At 32.3% G+C, this 17,535-nt stretch overlaps 2 protein-coding genes across 3 annotated transcripts; both read right to left on the bottom strand.

The window, feature by feature from the left end:
- Positions 1-12,739: 12,739 nt before the first annotated feature.
- Positions 12,740-15,624, bottom strand: LOC105794537 (3-oxoacyl-[acyl-carrier-protein] reductase 4). Of its 2 annotated transcripts, XM_012623753.2 has the most exons (11): positions 15,044-15,624; positions 14,622-14,758; positions 14,233-14,286; positions 14,042-14,122; positions 13,914-13,959; positions 13,738-13,832; positions 13,615-13,647; positions 13,402-13,536; positions 13,245-13,338; positions 13,011-13,093; positions 12,740-12,909 (listed from the first exon to the last, which is right to left on the bottom strand). In XM_012623753.2, the coding sequence occupies exons 1-11, from the start codon at positions 15,222-15,224 to the stop codon at positions 12,877-12,879; spliced, it is 972 nt and encodes a 323-aa protein (XP_012479207.1). In that variant the 5' UTR covers positions 15,225-15,624; the 3' UTR covers positions 12,740-12,876. The 2 variants fall into 2 exon arrangements, 1 of the variants encoding a protein (XP_012479207.1); XR_008194516.1 differs by lacking the exon at positions 13,245-13,338.
- A 152-nt stretch (positions 15,625-15,776) lies between these two features.
- LOC105794538 (protein Iojap-related, mitochondrial) lies at positions 15,777-17,535 on the bottom strand. Its single transcript, XM_012623754.2, has 4 exons — positions 17,127-17,535; positions 16,952-17,039; positions 16,506-16,603; positions 15,777-15,978 (listed from the first exon to the last, which is right to left on the bottom strand). Exons 1-4 carry the CDS (start codon positions 17,436-17,438, stop codon positions 15,907-15,909), a joined length of 570 nt encoding a protein of 189 aa, XP_012479208.1. The 5' UTR covers positions 17,439-17,535; the 3' UTR covers positions 15,777-15,906.

The raw sequence follows: 17,535 nt of genomic DNA, 5'->3' as shown, positions 1-17,535 counted from the left end.
TTAAATATAACTTGATATTCTAGCTCCACATAGTCTTCTTATTATCTTTCTCTCTTGGTAGCTATGGAAATTCTTTTGATTTCTAAGTGAAAATGGTGATTTTTTTGTGAAAGGACCAAATTGTAAAGAAAATAAATTTTCTTTCTTTCTTTCTTTTCTTCTTCTCACGTAACTAGCGTGGAAAGATGAAGATAATCCTTCATCTTTCTTTCCATATATACTAAAAAATAAATTAAATATAAATAAATGTCAAATCAACATATTAATAAACTAATATTTATTTATTTATTCTAAAATATCACCAACATCATTATTACTCTTCAAAATTATCTTCCTTGCTCAATGATCATTTTGCCCCATATAATCCTTCAAAATTCATCCATTGATTCATTACTCATTTTAGTAAAATTATGATTTAACCCATCATCCTTTTCCACTTATTCAATTGGTCTAATTCATCCATTTTCTTAATTTCTAGATCCTTTCACCCTTAAAATATTTGCACTATTGGTCCTTTAACATTTCATATTTACACTTTAACCCCTCAAATTTTAAGTATCTACTCTTGGACTATAAAAATTTTCTCACTTTTTCAATATAATCCTTTCTTGAATTAATATATCATTGTAATCACTGAATTTTGTCTAGATTCAGTTTTCGTGTTTTAATTCTTATTTTCGAATTGCTGTTTTGAATAATTGGAGCTTGAAATTATCTTTGGACCAATGAATTTAAAGTTTAAGCCTGCTGATTGGGTTTGTTTTCGATAATTGGGCTTGTTTCTTTAGACTTGTTTGGGCTTTAGCCCATTGGTATTTTTAATTTAGTTTTTATGTTATTTTTTAAATATATATATATATATGAACTAATAATAAAAAGGAAAAAGAAAATCAAAAAAATACAAAATAATAATTATTTACATTTTTAACTCCTAAACTTTTCAAAAATTACATTTTGGCCCCTTATTTTTTAAAATTGCATTTTGACCACCCTAATTTTTTGGTCCTTCTGGATATGTCAGACCACCCCAATCAGCATCCGGGCGTGCACTGTCACCTCCAGCTACTCCGACAGCCGGCCTAGGCTCATGATACCCTCCACTGCCACCTAAAGACAAAGAAAAATAAGACAAAATCAACAAGACTAAGGGTGACTTTGGATGGGCGGTGCGTTTACCTACAGTTAGTGTACAAACAGGGGTGGCGGTGAGATTAGATAATGTAGCGATGCTGTAGCGTGAGACAAAAAGTAAGTTAAACACACCACACCGCACCCAATCGCCCGACCAAACCCTCCCTAAAAAGGGAAAAATGAGAGGAAGAGAGGGTTCGGTTTTTCAGCAAGAAAAAAGAGAAAAATAGAGAGCAAAATGGAACCTCTATTCAGTCCCCCCAGAACTGAATCAACCACCACTCGCCACCCTCAAGCCCGAATCCACCCTTATCGACCCGTGGTCTTCCACGGCTGCACAATCAAAACCAACCTCCGCTCGCACCCCCCGTCGCTCTCCCAAAACCATCACACCCACGGCCCTTCCACCCTCATCCTTCACCATCACCAAAAAAAAACAAATCCAACACAACAATCAACAAGCAACCAAAAAGCAAGAAGCAAGAAGAAAAAAATAAAAAACAGTCAAAAGATAGCAGGAAAATCAAAAAAATAGCAAGATATTTCATCCTTTTTCCACGGCCACCGAGGGCGGAGGAGAACCGAGCTGTGAGCGGCGAATTGGGGCGGTGGTGACGCCTTCAAAGTTGAGGATTTCGAAAATAGAAAAGAAGGAAAAAGAGGGGAAGAAAGGAAAGGAGAAAGGAAGAAAAAAAGAGGAGAGAAAAGAAAAATAGAAGGAGAAAAAGAGGGAGACCGGCCACCGTTGCACCACCGGGCGAAGAGAAACGGTAGCGGCGTGAAGAGTTAGGGTTTGCAAAAGAAAGAAGAAAAAGAAAAAAAGAAAGGAAAAAATAAAAAGGAAAGAAAAAATAAAAATATATATATAATAGTCGGGTCCGACCCAACCTGTGCTAGTTGACCCAGACCCAACCTGTGCTGCCAGCAAGCCACAGCCAGTAGGCCATTAGCAGTAGGCTCAATAGAGGCCCAAATCCCGCAGCAAGGCACCAGCAACAGGCCACCAACAATAGGCCATCGGCATCAGGCCATCAGCAGCAGCCCAAATTGTACCACGACCCCAAAGGCCCAAAGAAGGCCGGTGCGGCCCAAGAAGACAATGCCCAATCCTGCGCTACCAAGAGCAAAGCGGTGTCCAAAGAAGCCACAACCACCCACCAAAGAAATTTCAATAGGTAAAAAAAAAAAAAGAAAAAAAAAAGAAAAGGGATCCCAAGTCGAGTAACCCGTTCAATCGAGCCCGTAATTTTGGGCTTTTTGGTAATTTCCGTTTACTCATTTTAAATTTAGTTTATGTATTTTTATGACATTTCATTTTGAATATTATTGGCATTTTTTTGAGCATTCGTTTTTTATGTTTAGAAATATTGTATTTATATTTTTTTTTAAAAATTTAAATAATTTCAATAAATAAGGAAACGAATCTATTTGACATTAAGCCGTTGATTTCATCGCTATGTTGGGTGAATATCATCGGTTCGTGTTAAATACGATACACCCTTTTTAAAAAAATTCAAAAATTCAAAAATTCTCAAATTTTAAAATAAAATGTTTATTTTTGTGGTTATTTGTAAATTATCAAATTTTCATTTTTAAAATGTATATAATACGATAATATGTAATTTATCGAAATTCTCTTTTTTTAAAAAAAATTGGATCACGATTAAATATTAAATTGAACTCGTATTTTTGAAAATTAAGACAACACAAGTTTAACGAGATACCAATTTTGGTCGTCGCGAGGATGCTAATACCTTCCTCGTGCGTAACTGACTCTCGAACCCATGTTTTTCTCTAGATTTCGACGTAGACCCAAAATCGACTTTTTTAAAAGAAATTTTAAAAGATAATTTTTCTTTAAAAAAAATTTAATAGGTGTCCGATCACACTTAGAAAAAAGGATCAGTGGCGACTCCTTGTTTTTTTTAAAAAATATATAATATAATAATAATAAAATTGAGCCTCTATTTTCAAATTTTTGAAAATCGAATCGACTAGCGCCCGTCCAAAAATTTTAGGTCACTACAATCATAATATACTTCCCAAATAGATTTTGTTGACATAACTCAAATTTCTCTTTTTGTCACTTTATTCCTTTATTTTACTATATCAAGGACAATATCTCACTTTCTTATTATAGCAACTTTTGGGGTATTACATTTCTCTCCCCCGTAAAATAAATTTCGTCCTCGAAATTTCCTTGTTTTCTTTTGATCATGAACTTCATTATTTTTATATTTTTTCGATTATCCTTTTCTATCCATTTCTTTACTAACATTTCTAGTTCTTATATCATTTTGCACTTCCTTTTCAATAATATTCTTCTTTTAATTCACTTTCCTTTCCATAAGAATCAAGACCTTTAGTAGATTACCTTTAGAGTTTTTCTTATAATCCTATATTTCCTTTTTACTCAACCGGTCTCCTACTTCTTTTCTTTCCACTTAACTAGAAGTCCTTTCTTCATTTAGTTTTTCTAAAATCATCTCTATAATTCTATAGTTCTTTTCTACACATATTTACCTAGATTATCATCCGTATTCTTTCTCTATCCTTTCATTTCAAGATTAATTTTTAATTCAATATTTCAAACATGAATCAGAAATAAACCTTTATCTTGTAACGAAAATTGTTTACCTTTTTAGCGGAGGCCCAGTAGAATATACAGAACACCTAGGACATATGGAACTGATACAGAGGTGCATTATTATGCACTATTAAATAGAGAGCACTAAAGTGCTATACAAAGAGCACTTTAGTGCTAATAATCGAAGAGCGCGCTAGGGTCCCTTAATGACATGCCACTAATATCCTAGTAGTTCTAATCCCGTCTACTTGGGAAAATTATATCATGCACACATATAGCTTTTACACTTTTCGCATAATGCTTTTACATACTTTACAAATTAATCCTTATACCAATAATCCGTATACTTATATCTTCACTATCTTTAATTTATGTAATATATGTAGTATATTTCAAAATTCACTATTCATCCATAATTCACTAGTAATCCTTATCATGTACTTCACATATCACTTTTATATATTTAGTAATTTAGTCAATAGCACAATTTTTCATATAGCAATATATTTTACTTTTAATAACACTTGTAAAATAAAATTCATTATTGGCATATATTATAAAACATTTATTCATACCTTTATGAGTTTCGATTCATCATAATCAACTTTTTTTTTACTCATATACTTGAGTATCGGTTTCAGCATTATCAAAATTAGCTCGGTTGGAAAGCATCTCTGTCTATAAATAAAACAAATCTCATCAGAGTCGAGAGATATCACACTATCACGGTATACCACTAAATGTAACACCCCTAACCCGTATCCATCACCGGAACAGAGTTACGGAGCATTACTTTACTTTCTACACTCATTCCATATGCATAATAAACCAGTCATAACATATCATTCAACCATAGCCACAAGCTAATCATTTAAACATAACATTTTTCGAATTAATCATATAATAAGTCATTTCATAAGAAATTGCGTAATTTAAAACTTACCACTCTTTCATGAACACAAGCATATTTTCATTTGAGCACTTACCATTTCAATGCATCTTATAATTAAACATATTACCATTCAACCAATAGCTCGGCACTTGCCTAACCATCAAACAACAACACTTGTTAGCGTACTTGAACATATTTCATATAATTTCAACATCGATAACCTTACTATCTCAACATGTTACACTTGAGTTTATTTCTCATCTCAACTTACATGATTTCCGTGTATCAACATATCAAGATATTGGTATATATATATCATAATACATGTCATTCTCTTACTATTTCTTCATATACATATATCATTCAAGACAACTCTCGATATTTTACCTTTCGAAGAACGACTTACGGATTTGAGTACATCATTAACAGAAGCTCGAAAGCTGAACAGAAGCTCATGAGAGCTTAACAGAAACCCATAAGGGTTGAACAGAAGCTCATAAGAGCTGAATGGAAACCCATAAGGGTTAAACATAAGCCCAAAAGAGCTAAATAGAAACCCATAAGGGTTAAACAGAAGCTCTTAAGAGCTAAACGGAAAGTAAAACATGAGAGTTTGCAACAAATGTTGAACCTCAATTTACTTGGGTAATTTGCCATCATTTTCCTCCAATGTCGTCAATTCGCCAAATCATGATTGTACTCAAATCTCGCGTTCAATCCAAACTGAGTATTAATTTTGATAATATTTTTTCAACAATAATTCAATTCCAACAACAGAACATATATATATTACCAATCACCAATTAACATTCACTTTAATCAAAATTATACAGAATACAGTTCATACGAGCTTACCTGGTTAAATTGCAAAAATATCAATATTCATAGGCATTTTGGAAATTTTACATTTTCCTCAATTTTCCACTCAACCTTGATATAAATTAATAATTTCATAAAATATATTAATTTATACAATAAAAAATTCATTTCACGTAATTTGGTCATTTTGACATTTTTACAAAATTACCCCTAAAATTTTACTTTTATTCAATTTAGTTCTTGAGTCTAAAACATGCAAATCAACCATTTTTAATGCAAACTCATGCTAGCTAAATATTCATGGCATTCAATACAGCCCATTTTTATGTTTTTCTATCACTACTAAACATAAAATTAACATAAAACCTTAACATCCATACCTTATTCTCTTGAAACCAAACTTTAACTTAACTTTCTCTCTCCTCCAACTTCTATTTCTTGAATCTAACTTGATATTCTAGCTCCCCATAGTCTCTTTATTATCTTTCTCTCGTGGTAGCTATGGAAATTCTTTTGATTTCTAAATGAAAATGGTAATTTTTTGGTGAAAGGACCAAATTGTAAAGAAAAGAAAATTTCTTTCTTTCTTTTCTTCTTCTCACGTTAGTAGCATGGAAAGATGAATAATTATCTTCATCTTTCTTTCCTTATATACTAAACAAAAATAAATAAAATATAAATAAATGTCAAATCAACATATTAATAAACTAATATTTATTTATTTATTTATTCTAAAATATCACCAACATCATTATTCTTCAAAATTATCTTCCTTGCTAAATGAACATTTTGCCCCTTATAATCCTTCAAAATTCCTCCATTGATTCATCACTCATTTTAGTAAAATTGTGATTTAACCCCTCATACTTTTTCCACTTATTCAATTTGGTCCAATTCATCCATTTTTCTTAGTTTCTAGATCCTTCCACCCTTAAAATATTTGCACTATTGGTCCTTCAACTGTTCATATTTACACTTTAACCTTTCAAGTTTTGAGTATTTACTTTTGGGCCCACAAAACTTTTCTCACTTTTGCAATTTAGTCCTTTCTTGAATTAATATATCATAATATACTTCTCAAATAGATTTTGTTGACATAACTCACTATTTCCCTTTTTGTCACTTTATTCCTTTATTTTACTATATCAAGGATAATATCTCACTTTCTTAATATAGCAACTTTTGGGGTATTACTAGTAGTATTTCTATGATTCAAGTCAGTATAATGCAAAATTTGAACCAAATGTATAAAACTAATCTCAAGTAAAAATGTTAACTAAATCACATACAAATTATGCAAATCTTCAAACTATACAACAATTTAACCATTATCTTTTCATATCAGCCCTCAAACTCGTTTAACTAGTTTGCATGCTCTTTCGCATGTTATCGATATACAAATTCTGTAAATGAATTGTAACACCCCTAAACCGTATCCGTCGCCGGATTGGGGTTGTGAAGCATTACTTAATATTAAGCTTATTTCAAAAATAAATAACAAATCAGATAATTTTATTCAATTATCCAAACTAATTAAACGAACAAAAATAAAATAAAATAATGTACATTTTAACATTTCCAAATTCAATAGCCTAAACACTTTAACTTTTCATAATTTCATAGTCTCCATAATTTTTTTTACGTAAACAAACTCGGTCATTGTACATAAATTATTTAATCAATAGCACTTTATGTTAATATAACCAAGCCTATTTAAATTAAATACTATAACTAAATATGCTACATAATTAAGTCATATAATTAACGAATTTAATGACTCGCCTATTCAAAAAAAAGAAAAAAATTACAAACACATAATAGCCAATTTGATACTTACCTATAAAGCCGATTATAAATGCATATAATTTGAATTTATGTTTAGCCAAATATAATATGGTCATTGATTACACATATGTTATATATATAAAACAAGCTATAGTCTAATTCTTAACTAACTAAAATATGCACATATACAAGAAAAGAAACTTATGCCATAGCCAAACTTATAATTTACCAAAATCAAATTATACAATAAAAGTACCTTATACGTACTAATGTCGATTCACATATATCTCTTTTAACAACATCCAAAATATTTTAATTGATGTTCGTAATTAACTCATCTTGTAACCAAATCAACTCACTCCCAAATGTAAAACAAATATACATGTTTTAATTATACAACCAATTCCATATGTCCTATTATATGTATATAAGTTATCAATATTACATTATATGCCCAAAACAAACCTATTCTTACTAATCCTTTATCTATCAAAAACCAATGTTTAAACAACAAATCATATACCGGTTTAAAAGCCTATAACCGAATTAACCATTTTCATGCATGTTCATAAATGCTCAAACATAATTCACTTCCCAATTCCACATTCCATTTCATTACCACATTAATCTAAGATGCAAAACAAATATCACTTTTATAACTCTCGGTAATCTCATTAACCTATCAAACAAAATAAACAACCACAAACATGTACATAGGCATTAACATTTTAAATATACATCTCAATGAATTATACAAACCCTTTAAAATTTTATAATCACACCTCAAACCAAATCAATATACAACCCAACACTTAACATTCTTTTACTCTCCAACATTTACAAATATACTTCTATTTATAGATCATATCATATATTCATTTTGATGCCAACCAAATAAACCACTCATAATATTCGCATGTAAAATACTATCCATAAAATACTAACTATTATCAAGTCATGTATAATTCATAATTCAATCCAAAACTGAACATAACAAGATGTTAAGCCATTTTTGCATGGCTTTAATATATACATCTTCGAATTAAACAACCTTCAAAGCTAGTCTATACATGCCATAGTTTCAAAAGAAATTTCAGTTTAAACTACCGTAGTTATTTGATAGTGTGATGAACCTTTCTGACGAATCCCCGAGCTCGTAACAACCTCAAAATCTATAAAACAAAAGCAACCAAAACAAATACACCGTAAGCTATTTAAAGCTTAGTAAGTCATAAGCTTAAGCATATTTATTATTCATAACATATAACATTTAACTAATATAACCTATATTATATACCATACCATATATAAAGACATCATCCATTATAATTTCATACCTTGATTTCAAACTCAAGCTATATAATCGAAAATAAACTTATATATATATATATATATATATATATATAATTATAACCTTTCCATTGAACAACATTTAATTCAACAAGGGTCGAATCAACAGCTTATATACATATATATGGATTTAGTTAATTCAAATGCCATTTTCACATACTTTCCATAATTATAAATAACTTAACCTATTTGTAAACATACATTTAACAAACACATACTTGAATATGCAATTCATTTTCATATCCGATCTTCATTTATCATTGCCCGTTGAACCGTTCAAAATTAAATAGGATACTCGAATAATCAAGAGATTTATACAACGCCAACGTCCCAGACGTGGACTTACATGTAATCACTGATCGATGCCGTTGTCCCGGACAGGGTCTTACACGAAAACACAAGTCGATGCCAACGTCCCAGAAGTGGTCTTACACGAAAACATTTATCAGAAAAATCTCATGCATTTCTAGGGTTCGTACGGGCTTGCAAATGTTAAATACTATTTGAATCGAACTCAATTACTTATCTATTTTAACAAATACATTCGGCCAAGACTAACATTATCTTTAATAATTCCATTTATCACATATATATACTATATACCAATTGAATTTAACAGAATTTAAATGCTTATCGACTTACCTCGGATATCGACGGACACGATCAACTACTCGACTACTTTCGTTTTCCCCCGATCCAATTCGTTTTCTTCGTTTCTTGATCTAAAAATATTCAAATTTAGCCTTTTTTATATTCATTAATTCATTCAATTTAATCCAAAAAAACATAAATGGGAAAATTACCATTTTACCCCTGATATTTTACACTTTTTGCAATTTAGTCCCTATTACATAAAACACAAAATTCACACATACCATGCTTAGGTCGAATTTTACCCTAGTCCATAGAAGTCCATATTTTTCATTTATTTAGCATTTTAGTCCCTCAAAAATTTATTTGCACAATTTAACCTTAATTACTCAATTTCACCAAAAATTCAAAGACAAAACATATTAATCTTTCACATATCTTTAATATTTCACCATCAAACAACAAAAATCACAAGCTATCATCAATGGCAAAACACAAAATCATCATAAATTTCAAAAATTGAAACATGGGTTTTGAAGATAACTTAGCAACGATTTGAAAAACGTAAAAATTATCAAAAACCGAACAAATTACATACCTTAATTGAGCAAGACAAAGGCCGAATGTAGCTTTTCTTTTCTTTTATTTTCCTTAGCTAATTTCGGCTACTAAAGATGAACATGCATGTGATGTTTTTATTTTATGTTTTATTATATTATCATAATTAATATAATTACCAAAATAACCTTTATAATTCAATATACACATTTTATATACGATATACATAATCGTCCATCAATATAACTCATGGTGTAATTACAACATAAACACCTACCACTAAAAGAACAAATCAATTTAGCACTTTAACAATTAGTTAGCAACTTTTACTATTTACGCGATTAAGTCCTTTTTCTTTAATCGATCACTTAAACGATAAAATTAAGACACGAAAATTTCACACAATAAAATTTACACATAATAAACACACAAAATAATATTAAAACATTTTTCTGACTCAAATTTGTGGTCTCGAAACCACTATGTCCGATTAGGGTTGAAATCAATCTATTACATGAATATTTGTTGTGCAACATGTAACATTTGATCACTTCCAATATCAATCAACCAATTAATACATTATATCTCCTATTAACCTAACTCGGACTCGAACAGATGCTTGAATATCAACCAACACACCAAATTTTACAACCAGTGCCTCATTGAAAAGTCCGAAGTAAATATATTGTGACCAGCGCTCATCGGTATAATCAAAGTAGAAGTTGTGCCAAGAACTCATCAACATGTAGTCAAAGTAACCCGTACTCAATCTATCCTATAGCATGCCAAATATATCCAACTATGTCAGTACAGTTAATAGGATAACCATTTATTCAATTCAAAGCAAATTTCATAATTTCATCAAGTTTCACTATATTCAATTCTATTCAAATTAGTCCTTTATCTCGATAATCAATCACAATTATACCAATTCAATTCAAGTAACCATTTTCAACTCACATCAATATCATTCTATGCAAAATAGTATAACTATGCAACATTTAAAGTGATTTGAATCATAGAAATACAAACTGAAAATCTGAATTACTCGTCGTCAACTCTCGTCTTTTCTTATACTCTTGACATCCTCATGTCGTCTTTAGCTATGAATAATAATCCAACAATACAAAATATCAAATTTTATATCAAATAACATTCAATTACAAAGTTACACATATTTTGCAATTTATTCAATTTAGTCCCTAAAACTGAAACTAGCATAACTTTCCATTTAAAGCATCGATTAAAATTTGATTTCATAATTATTCATTAGGGACCTCCTACTTTTTATTTCTACTATCAATTTTACATTTTATTCAATTTGGTCCCTAACATGCAAAACTATCAATTCAGCTTTACAATTTAGTCCTTTTCTTAAACTAATATTAATTCCTATCAATTTAATAACTAAAACTTTCAATTCAAAACAATGCAAACTTCCTAAAATTTTAACAATTTTGCAAATGGATACATGAGCTAGCTAAATCAAGCTCTCATGACCTCAAATCTATAAAAATTACAAGAAAATGACCTAATTTTGTTTACCTATTGATGATCGAATGTAAGGATGCAAAAATGGCTTCTTTCCTTTGTTTTCTTTCTTTTGAATGGTGGAAATGTTGAAGAAGATGATACTTTTCATATTTCCTATCCACTATTTTCTATTTATTTTAGGTTTATTTCTTAATTAAACTTAGTTAAATTAGTTAATTATATTAGTTTACTTAATTAATCTATCATCATCACACCGTACACTAAGTCTTATTTTAACATGGTCTAATTGCTTTTTTGGACATTTATCTAATTACAATTTGGGTCCCCCAAGCCATTTTCTAATTAAAAATTTATAGCGCTTAAAATTTTATGATTTAGTCCCTAAACCTTAATTAATCACATATTAGGCTAAATTACTTATCCAAAATTCAATTCAAGAATACCCTAGCTCCATAGATATCCCTATTTAATATTTACATACTCGGATTACGGAAACAGGATCCTAAAATCGCATTTTCTGACACCACTGAAAATCAAGTCATTACATTTATAGGAAGCGGTCATGTGTAAGATGATGCGAACGTGTTGGACTTTCCATCTAGCCATCATTACGAAGCGTGTGGGAGGGATGTCTTCAACGGGACGAGGATGTCTATGATATGACAGATTATGCCGTTCATTCTGACTTTGATAGGATAAAGCAATTGAGCTCACGTGATGTTTGGTAACTAACAACTTCATATTCCTAATAAAGATTAGGTCATTTGTTGCCCAGGTAGTCATCCCGAAAGGGTGAGCTCGCAGGTAACCTCACGGTCTTCTGGTCACAAGCCTATTGTTCAGGCTTCTTCTTGGCTTGCCACATGTTTTAATACGAATAGGGGGTATAACAGATAGACTTGGGGAGATTACATATCTTGGATTTGGGATTGAGAGTTTTTTTTTATGCGAGGGAAATAAAAGTTTTTTAATTCTATTAACGTTTATATTTTGTTAATTTGACCCTTACCTTTTTAGCTAATTTTGACTTCAACCTTTTAAAAAGAGTTGAATTTGAACTTTCAAAAAAATTAAATTGATGTTTTTTAACAAAAATACTAACTAAAACGTTATATTTTTAAACATGACAACTAGCATGACAATTCGCATGTTCTTCATGTTAATTTTTTTAAATTTTGAATTTATTTTTGTTTTGAATATTTTATAATTTTTAAATTATTTATTGAAATAGCATATAAGACAAATAATATCATGTTATCATTAAGTACACGTGGATTGCCATGTGAGTTGTTATACTAACATCATTAAAAATTAATGTTTTAGTCAACATTTTCATTAAAAAATAATTTAACTCTTTTTAAAAGGCTAATAAATAAATTTAACTAAAAATAAGAATCAAATTAATAAAAAGAAATTATAAACGAGTGCTAAATTTATTAATAAACATTTGTTAGTTCTTGAGTGTTAATTATGATTATTTGAGTCGTATGAATATGAGGTGGTTAAAAAAACGCATATTGGCAAAGCTCTCCTTGTAAAGCTAAATTCCGGAATTCTTGTTTATTATATTTAAAAAGAAAATACTATCGAACAACAGCATCCACTAAACAAGGTATACATTAATTAGAGATCCAAACTGCAGCTGCTTAAGAACCGGCTGAAAGCTTATCTACATGACCATGCCTCCATCAATGGTGAACACCTGCAACACAACAATGTCCGACTATCAGCTAACTCAAACAAATCAACCATTGTTCCAGTTTTATATATAAAATGCCATAATGAAGAAAGCAGATTCATAACCTGTCCTGTGATGTAATTAGAAGCCGGGTTCAGGGCCAAAAATTCCACCAGTCCAGCTACTTCTGCCGGTTGACCATACCTTCCTGTATCCATAATCAACACAGTTAGCACTACTGCAACTGTTACTCGGCATTTGAATCAATAATGTGTTTATAGTAAAAGCCGTAGGAAGAAAGTTGTGTGTGAGTACGGTAAGAATCAAGAAAGTTATTGATTTTATATTATATCCCTCACCAAAGGGGATTGTTGTTAAGATTCTCTTCTCAATATCTCCACCAAGCTTGGAAGTCATATCAGTTGCAATGAATCCAGGGGCAACAGCATTGACCTGGAACAATAATTTTTATACAACATTGTTTATCAGAAGAAGTAATAACCCAGGAAAACTTACATTAATGTTTCGGCTCGCATATTCCCTTGCAACAGTCTTTGTCAACCCAATCACTCCCGCTTTAGCAGCACTGTAGTTAGCTTGCCCCAGATTCCCAACCAGACCAGCCACTGATGATATGTTTATTATTTTTCCCTGAAAATACAACATACTCTTAAACAACACTCTTCAAGCATGGTTAAACCAACTTCAAACGGAGAAATATGTTACTGCCTTTCTCTTCTTCATCATGACTTTGGCTGCTGCCTGCAAAGAGCAAAGTGAGTCAGTTCCAATAATAAATGACTCAAAACATCAACTAGAACAGTGAGTCATATGTCCAGCATTCGTTCTGACCTGCGTACAAAGAAAAGCTCCTGTAAGATTCACATCAATAACCTCCTGCCATTGTAATTTCGTCATTCTCATCAACAAAGTATCCCGAGTAATTCCTAAAATCGTGTTCACCAGGTTAAGTGAGAAGATAAAATCAACAACTAAATCATGAGAAGAGAAAAAGGATTTTACATAACCTGCATTGTTTACCAATATATCAACAGTTCCCCATGCATCTAGTGCCTGCCAATACAAACACAAAGTCATGACATCTACAACAGAATTACAAATATAATTATGAAATGAAAGACAACATTGACTTTACGGTTTTTATCATTGCATCCACATTAGCTTCTTTTAGAACATCTCCGCCAAAAGTAACAGCCTGACCACCGTATGACTCAATCTAGAATATAAAGGCATTTTGGTAACAGCTTTTAAAGCAATGTTTAAGTGAAAAAGAAGTAATCCCAATCAAGTATTCGTGTCAATTTCATCAAAGGGCATATAGTTCACCTCTTTTGAAACTGCCTCAGCCTCCTTTGACGACCTAACGTAATTTACTAGGACCTGCAATGGCAAACAAGGCATCTAAAACCATCATTTTCAAAACAAATAGTAGTAAATAGAAAATATTCTTCAATTTTGAAACCCTTGATATGCATGCAATCATTATCAGCAGACAGCAAATAAGCATGAAAAGCTGAATGGACCATGAGTCCGCCTACTTAGCCAGCAGATAGTTTAGACAAGTAATTTAATTTAGATAACGGTAATCATGAGCAGTTTATCCTCAGGAATTGATGAGACCGACAACCCATTCATATTTGAGAGATACTTGTACTACTACTGACAGTAAGTGATGTATTTTTCCCTGTAAGATACTATAAGGAACACCCGCTAACCTTGCAACCGGCTTTTCCTAAGGCCAAGGCAACTGCCTTACCGATTCCTCTAGAAGCTCCTGTAACTATGGCCACTGGAGCTTCCACTTCTTGAGCTGCTTCAGAGCTAGCTTGTTCAACACGCTTGGCTCTTACACCTGAAAAAGGAAAAACCAAGAACCCAAAAATAAATGAAAAGATCAAAAGCCAATTTCAGTCTATCATGTGTCTCGTAAATTTTCAAAACTGTCAGATTATCTTCAAATATTGCTTATCATTCGTTAAACAGCAAAGTCCACAAGCTCCGACGATGAATTTGACTATAATGCAGCATCCTTAATTGGTAAACCAGCAGGTTTTTTTTTTTTTTTTTCTGCTAAAAGAACTATAAAATATGCCGTAAGGATGAGAATGACTGCTCTAAAGCAAAAGAAAACAAGTACTGGAGGAAGTAAACGATCTCCTCGATCTGCACTGAAGTCCGATACAAGGCTTAGTATGAACCGATCCGATTCGACAGGAAATTGGAGACCATTGCCGAGTCGGAAGAAATTTTCGGTCACTAGAATCACCGAATATAGAAACAGAGTTCAAAGCAATGACACTAGATGCAGCAACAGCCATCGGAATGAATCAGCAACGAGGAGGCGGAGAAGTGAAGAACAGTTTTGATACTTGCTTTTTTGTGTAAAAAAACTAGTAAGAGTGGGCAATTCCAACAATATTGTTATTCAATTTATATTATTTCATGGATTTGATAATTGTTCAGTAATGGGTCTTTGTTGCCCTCATAATTACAATGAATGGATTGATATAGCCAGCGGTAGGTACCATCCGTTGGGTGGCAAGTCAGTAAAATGAATGGTGTTCTGAGCACTGTAATGTAATTTAAACCTGACTTATTATATTGATTAGAGGAAAATTAGGTTAATCAGCTCAACCGTAAGCAAGTCACATGCACTGCGTGATTTGGACTGACGTCTACGCATATAACCCTCTATATACATGAAAAAAACTTGGTTAAAAACACACCTGTTGGCAAGTATCCATATCCAATATTATCACCCAAAACCAAGATGAACTAAGTAAGAAAAAGACGATAACCCGAGGGTGATATCTCCTTTGCTAAACAGAATCAGGCAACCAAAAGCAGAATATAGAAGGCAGCAGCAAACATGAAAAGAACTAGTGATCATATATCATTATATAGTTTCCAGTACAACAAGCAAAGAACCTTCTCATGTACTAACAAACTACAACTGCAAAATCCAAGTGATAAACCCATGAAACAAAGGAACTCTGTCGATTAATCACTTCCCTGGGCTGGCTTTTTGGAATTATTAATACGCCGAACCTTTACAAAAGCTTTTGTCAACTCCTGAAACAAACAAGACGGAAAGATTGGTTAACAGATCGACTAGCAAATATATATATACTATTTGCATCTCTGCAAGAAAGATTTTGACAGAAAAATACTACAAAAAGCAAGAAAGGAAGGGAACGAGAGACCCCGGGGAGATAAAATATCCTATAGGTAATCAACATATAAAGTTCATTTTGACTGTCTAAAGGGTGAAATGTGAAAAATGTATAACAATTATTAGCTTTCGAACTCAGTGAGTAGAATATCTCTAATCTACTAATCCATATTCCAAACACAAGTGGTACAACTCTAATTTTACATTGGAGCACCTTACTGTAAAATATGCCATGTTCAACTTCTATGACCTATGGAGGCGTAAGACCACAAAACCAATGGAACTGAAGGAGACAAGCATTGTCACCAATTAGATAGAAAAGCTAAACCTGACCATCTCCAATCATCTGGGATCTAAACAGTTCCATAAAATATTTACACTATAAGATTTGAAGTACATCATTGTAGATTAAACTAAACAAACTTACCTCAACTGGTTCCTTCTGGGCTGACTTTGCAATCCAAAGATTTTCCAAATTGTAATAAGCTCTTGCCTTCTCATCGAGAGCATGAACTATCACTCGGCCTAAATAAAAGAAACGTAGCCACACAAACAAATCATCCAAAATGGTACAATTTGCACGAAACTATAGAGAATACATAGAATTATATACTATCATTCCAAAAAATTTTCTTATAGTTGAAACTGCTAACCACATATACGTGTTAAGCCCTAAGAAATATTATCACACGAGATCCATTCCTTCAAAGCAGCTAAATGCAGAAGCAAATCGTAACATTTTGATTTTGCATAAAAATCATTACCGACAATGGTATCTTCAGGCATTACATGTCTAAATATAAGCATGCGAAGAAATTGCTAATAAGAAACAACAAAGTTGAAGCTAAAGGAAAGAGGGAAAGCAGCACGAACCAGAGTCAACAACAATCCATTTTCCCGTCTCTTGCCCTTGCACGCTGGGTAATACCATCCTCTTAGCTCCTTTTTGCTTCTGCTTAACCTGTTCCAGCAAAATAAACAAATAATCGCAGTGAGGATCGAGGAAATTAGGGAACAAAATAGAAAAAGAAAACCCATGAAACCGCACCTTGTAAATTAGGGCTTGGGCGATGTTCTTGACGTGCCACGGGGACCTACCGGTGGCAATCACCATGAAATCTGCCCAATCGCATTGGTTACCAACCGGAACCACCGCCACGTCGTCTGCTCTCACGTCGCTTAGAACCTTCTCCACCTCTTGCAGGCTCAGCAACTCATTGCTTATTCTCTCCACAGCGGATGAAGAGAACGTCTGATTTAAACCTGAAAACCCCAGCTTCCACGAGCCATTTGCGAGAGAGGAGGAAGGCAACGTTGTTGCAGATAGATGCAGATATCGGGATCTTAAAGTCGCCCACATCAGATTTCAACTCCTCAAGCTTTTTTCTACTGAAAATCGCCACTTCCTCGAGCTAAAAGAAAATCCCCAGTTCCTCACAGCAGTTCACTAAATAAAA

Source organism: Gossypium raimondii, chromosome 3 (assembly GCF_025698545.1).
Source record: "Gossypium raimondii isolate GPD5lz chromosome 3, ASM2569854v1, whole genome shotgun sequence".
NCBI classification, from domain to species: Eukaryota; Viridiplantae; Streptophyta; class Magnoliopsida; order Malvales; family Malvaceae; genus Gossypium; species Gossypium raimondii.
The sequence above is the reverse complement of the archived record's forward strand: the minus strand, read 5'-3'. Positions and strand labels throughout refer to the sequence as shown.

Excerpts from the sequence above, each read along its gene's own strand:
- LOC105794538 (XM_012623754.2), bottom strand. The coding sequence starts at position 17,438 with ATGTGGGCGACTTTAAGATCCCGATATCTGCATCTATCTGCAACAACG. Across the intron at positions 17,040-17,126 it reads CCCAAGCCCTAATTTACAAG|GTTAAGCAGAAGCAAAAAGG; the intron begins GTGCGGTTTCAT and ends TTGCTGGAACAG. Across the intron at positions 16,604-16,951 it reads ATGGATTGTTGTTGACTCTG|GCCGAGTGATAGTTCATGCT; the intron begins GTTCGTGCTGCT and ends TCTTTTATTTAG.
- LOC105794537 (XM_012623753.2), bottom strand. The coding sequence starts at position 15,224 with ATGGCTGTTGCTGCATCTAGTGTCATTGCTTTGAACTCTGTTTCTATA. Across the intron at positions 14,759-15,043 it reads GAGATCGTTTACTTCCTCCA|GTGTAAGAGCCAAGCGTGTT; the intron begins GTACTTGTTTTC and ends TTCCTTTTTCAG. Across the intron at positions 14,287-14,621 it reads TAGGAAAAGCCGGTTGCAAG|GTCCTAGTAAATTACGTTAG; the intron begins GTTAGCGGGTGT and ends TTGCCATTGCAG.